Source organism: Nothoprocta perdicaria, unplaced genomic scaffold, assembly GCF_003342845.1.
Source record: "Nothoprocta perdicaria isolate Ctin4 unplaced genomic scaffold, notPer1 scaffold_58, whole genome shotgun sequence".
Lineage (NCBI taxonomy): Eukaryota > Metazoa > Chordata > Aves > Tinamiformes > Tinamidae > Nothoprocta > Nothoprocta perdicaria.
Genome location: NW_020455843.1, coordinates 4,014,042 through 4,018,966, shown reverse-complemented (window position 1 = coordinate 4,018,966; position 4,925 = coordinate 4,014,042). Strand labels below are relative to the sequence as shown.

Sequence of the window (4,925 nt, the reverse complement as noted above, 5' to 3'; positions counted from 1 at the left end):
GCCGAGGAAAATGGGGACGCGGATCCGTCAGGAGCAGCACCTTCTCCCTCCCCGCATCCCTGGGTCTCAAGGGAAACCACAGGGTGGGAGCCGGGAGTGGAAGGGTGGATCCCACATGGATCCTCCCTTCCCTTCGCACCCCCCGGCTCCATCCCGCTCCTGCCCGCGGGTCCTTCCCGCAGCTTTTCCCACTATTAACCAGCCGTCCTTGCACAGGGTGCCCCGTTAACAGGGCAAGACCCAGCGGAGAGGCAAGAGCCTCCTCTGTGCCGCTGGTTCCACAGGCTCCGGGCTGTCCCAAGCGCCGCTCTCCTTTCCCAATCCCTCATTTCCCACCATCTTTCCTGCAAACAAACAACCAAGGGCAGCGGATGCGGGAGGAGGCAGCCACGTGGCAGGGACACCATCCCCTCCTGCTCCAACACCGTGGCAAACGTCGCCTCCAGCCTTTATTAATCGGGAAGCAGAATCCCGGGAATGCAGGAGAAGGGCCGACGCGGCGCGAGCGGAGCGCCGAACACGGGGCTGCAATGGGATGCGGGGCAGAATGAGCCCTGTTCCCGTCGCAGCCTCCGGGAGCCTCCCGGGAGCAGCCCTGGCTCCCGGCTCGCGCGGATTTACTCTTGCCGCACACCAAAGGTGAGCGAGGAAGAAACACAGGAAGAAAGAAAAAAAAGATTTTTTTTTGCCCCAAAAGGAACAAAAATGAAGGGTTTCCCATCTCCTTCTCAGTAGGGTCTACTTTTTGTCTTGAGGAAATTTTGGTGGCCTGGTGAGTTTAGCAGCGCCGCAAGCGCCAGCAGAGGAGACCCGGCGGAGACGGGGCCGCTGCCTCTTCTGGTTCCCATTCCTGTCACACGGAGAGGTGTTCTCCGGGCCCCGCAGCTTCCCGGCGCTTCCCAAACACCGGGAGCCACAGCAGCTCCCAGGCTCCTCTGCAAGAGCACAGGAGACAAAACCAGGCAATTCCATCATCAAGAAAGGAGGGATATCACATCCTAGCAGGCGCCTTCCCAGGCACCCGAGCGCGCGGCGGGATGAGAGGCCGGCGGTGCCGGGGCGCAAGGCGGAGCCGCATTCCCGAGCCCGGCCAGGGATGCCGGTGTCCTCCGGTCTTCCCGGCAGGACGAGGGAGCAGTTCAAGGCCTGGCTCGCTCCATTCCGTCCCGTCCTTTGCTTGACGCCTCTGTGTAAAAGTCAGTTGAACGGCGGCCACGCAGAGCGGATCTTCCCGCAATCCCCAACCACGTTGGCGAGGCCGAGCAGGCGACAGCGCTTCCCAAATCCCGGCAGCTCCAGCGGGACGAGGGGGGAGCTCCGGCATCCCTGCCGGCCGGGGAGCCCTTCCCGCGGCCCGGCCCGTTTCCCTGCCCCGTCAGTAGATCTTCTGCCGGCTGGGCACGATGGCCTCCTTGATGAAGGAGAAGACGAGCAGGATGCCGGAGCGCTTGCCCCTCTTGCCCTTGGTGAAGTAGTTGGAGACCACGTCGTCTGCGGGGGGACAGCAGGGGAAATGAGGCACAAACGGCCGGCGGGGAGCTCCCCGTCACCCCGCAGCGCCAGCTCCGGAGCCCCCATTTCCACGGCTGCAACCCCGATCCAGCCCCATGCCCTGGGAAGTCACTCGCAGGAAGCTCAAATCCTTCGGCAGACGTAGCACGAAGGGGGCGTCCAAGGAGGGCTACGCACCCGAGCATGAGGGACGCAATTCCATAGGGCTGGGACCCACCGGGATCAGGATAAACCCAGAGCACCCCTCCCCGTGCCCACCCACGCAGCACACGGGGCAGCCGCATCCCTTTCACCCCCCATTTCGGGCAGGTTCTGCCCCACAGACGCCCAGCGGGACACGGGCACTCACCCCCCGGCTGCACCGTGGAGGGCAGGACGTTCTCTCCGGCCGACAAGGACACGAAGAAGGCGAAGGGGATTAACCAGAGGCAGAAGGTGAAGTAGGCGAGAACCTGCGGGCACAGAGCGGGGCCGCGTGGCGCCAGCGCCGCGCCGGGAAACGGCACCGAGGGCAGGTCCGAGCCATCCCGGCCGCCCCAGCCCTGCGCCGCGGCCTCCTCCGCAGCCACAGCCCCTGCGTCTGTTTGGAACTGCGGGAATAACGGACGCCACGCGGGCGGTTCCGCTCCGCGGCGCTGCGTCTGCCTCCCCGCGCAGCAGACCGCTCCGCTTTTGGTGTTGGGGACAGGGAGCCCCGGCCGCGCTCCGAGCTGCAGCTCCACGCGCTATTCCCCAGGTTCCCATCGGATTCCCAATCAGGGACAAGGGGCAGCGCAGTGGCAGAGCTGCCACCGACCCTCTCCTCCCCATGGAGCAAGAAACAGGCACCCTCGGAGGCAGAGACAGGCACGGGGAACTCGGCAGCTTCCAAGGAAGGCCTGGGAAGCTACGAACCGCGCAGAGAAACCCCTGCTTCCCGGCCTGGCCTTCCCAAAGCCTTTACTGCACCCAGGAACGGAGGATTTTGAAGAGCACACACCATAATTAAACCAACAGGAAACCGGTTGTTATGACCAATAAAGCCCTCCTCGGTCCTAAAGGCGATGGGCAAGAGCTGGGTTTGCTCCCCTGCGGTAGGACGAGAGTGTGGCATGGTTCAGAAGGGCTCCCAAGCTGCTGCTTAGGAGAGTCCTGAGCAGCCCCGACCTGCCCCAGTGCCGGGAGGTGCAGATCTGTTCCAGCCGCTCCCGGTGCGCCGCAACACCGAGCAAGGGATGCATTTCATATGGACTTTTGGCTTCTTCCCTAATTTCCATTAACTGGCAGCTACCGTTGGGCCAAAACAGGCCCCTTTGGGCCTTCATGTCCCTTGATCAGTGCGAGAGCCAAGTCAGGACACCAAGAACACAAAAATAGCAAGGAGCAATTATTCCAAAAAGGGAACGACTCGTGTTCAGCTTGCAAAGAAAATCTCTACTTTGCACTACGGAAATGCACCCGCATCCGTATTTCTGCCCCGGAGCTGGCCCACAACGCTGCAGGCCCGCAGTGCGGGGCTGCAGGGACACCCTGGAGCGTCCCCAGGATGTTTAAGCACGGAAAGCCTCTCGGGGAGCTCTGAGCAGATGCCCTCAGGCGCTGCAAAGCGGCCCGAGCAGGGCCAGGCCCCTTCCCTCCACGCCCTTCCCTGGGACGCGGGCGCGCCGAGCGGGGCTCTCACCTCGGAGAACACGTAGTACTCCTCAGCGAAGTACTGGAAGGCCAGGTAGTGATTGAGGAGAACCAGCACTGCCGAGGAGAAACAGGGTCAGGCTGCAGGAGTGGCCGCCCGCGTCCCCCACGGGGATGGGTGGCCACGGACCTCGTCCGGCGGCAGCTCCCGGTCACGGGCCCGGACGCACCTGGAATTTGCTACTGCTGAAATACGTCCGGGTACCCCCACCCTGAGACCTGACTCGGTTTTGTTGCTCGCTTTATCACTCTGCACAACCCCAGGCGAGTCCCTGCACTCCTGGTCCTGTACTCCATTCCCTCCAGGGACCCCCAGCGCAGCCCCTGCTCCACAGGGACACCCAGGGCACGGGACACCCGCTCCATCCCGGCGCGGTGGCAGATCTGCAGAGCAGGATCTGCAGCCTGGCCAGGGCTGGGCACCCTCCTCACAGTCACCTTGTTCTTCCCCACGGGCACATGGAGCTGCCCGGGGTCCAACCTGCACCCACTGGCCCTGGTCCTGGCACCGGCCACCCCGGAGCAGAGCTCGGCCCTTCCTCCCTCCGTCCTCCCCTCGGCTGCGCGGGCACACTGACCAGGGCCCTCTCGGCCTCCTCCTCGCCAGGCTGAACAGGCCCCGCTCACTCAAGAGCTGCTCCAGACCCCTCCGGAGAGCCGGGAGGATCCAGGATTACCGAGGGGGCACCTGGCTCTGCTTCCTAACGGGCTCCGTCTCCCGACCCCGGTGGAGCTGCGCTCCCTTCGGGTGGCAGATCCAGGCCTGCCTGCTCAGCTGCTCCGAGCAGACACTCTAGTCCCGCATGGAGAGCACCCTAAGCCAGGCCTGGGCGCTGCAGGGAAGCTGCCCGCGCGCCGCGACCTGCTCCCGAGCCTGGAGCCCCGGAGCCGAGATGCCCCGGCGGGACGGAGCGCGGCCCGGAGCCCTGCCCGTCCCTCGTCCTCCTCCCCGGAGCTTCCCTGCGCTCCAAGGACCCCAAAATCCCCCTGCGAGAGGCCAATTAACCCGAAGCCATGCTGTGTCCGCTTCCCGAGGGAAAGGTCCCGGTGCTGCGCAGAGCTCGGGGACCCCAGGAGGTCCCGTGGGAAGGAAACAGGCCCCAATGCAGGTTCCCTCGTGCACGTTTCCAACTCCATTTCCCACGGCAATCGTGACGAGCTTCCCGCTCCCGCCTTAGCCGTGTCTCTGGAACGTCCTTTCCTCCGAGCAGCAGCTCACCATTCCCGCTGGGACACGCGGCTGCTGCTCCCAGGGAACGGGATCGCCGGGCGCCTCCCGGGCTCAAAGTCCCGGCTCCCCGCGGGCCGGCGGCCAAGCCCCGACCCGGGCCACCCTCCGGCCGCAGCTCATGCTGCAGGGCCAGGAAAAGGAACCGCAGGAAAACGGGGGGAAAAGGGGCTGGCTCCCGGCAGGCTGTGCTCACCGCAGGACAGGATGAAGTTGGGCGACGTGAGCATGATGAAGGGGAAGGTCTGCAGGAGGCCGAAGTAGACGAGGTTGGTGAAGAGCCCCACGGCCACCATGAGGCCGGGGAAGCGCTCGAACACGTAGAGGCCGGCGAGCACGGCCGTGGAGAGCTGCGGGGGCCGGGCGGCGCTCAGCGGGGCCGGAGGGGTCCCGCGCTGCCCCCCGGCCCCGGCACTCACCCAGATGAGGTACTTGATGATCCTGCGCGTCGCCACCGTGTACTCCTCGATGAGCTCGGCCAGGTAGTAGAGCCCGGCGGCTGCCCACACGCTCC

General features: G+C 65.2%; 1 protein-coding gene across 1 annotated transcript in view; it reads right to left on the bottom strand.

Annotated features, from left to right (window-relative positions):
- Positions 1-482: 482 nt before the first annotated feature.
- The window catches only part of TEX261 (testis expressed 261), a 5,326-nt gene continuing 883 nt past the window's right edge, over positions 483-4,925 (bottom strand). Inside the window, exons 2-6 of the mRNA XM_026048904.1 lie at positions 4,831-4,910; positions 4,608-4,761; positions 3,173-3,240; positions 1,862-1,964; positions 483-1,491 (exon numbers count right to left, since the gene is read on the bottom strand). Coding sequence (XP_025904689.1) covers positions 1,376-1,491; positions 1,862-1,964; positions 3,173-3,240; positions 4,608-4,761; positions 4,831-4,910 — 521 coding nt within the window. The 3' untranslated portion in view covers positions 483-1,375. The remainder of the gene's footprint in view (positions 1,492-1,861; positions 1,965-3,172; positions 3,241-4,607; positions 4,762-4,830; positions 4,911-4,925) is intronic.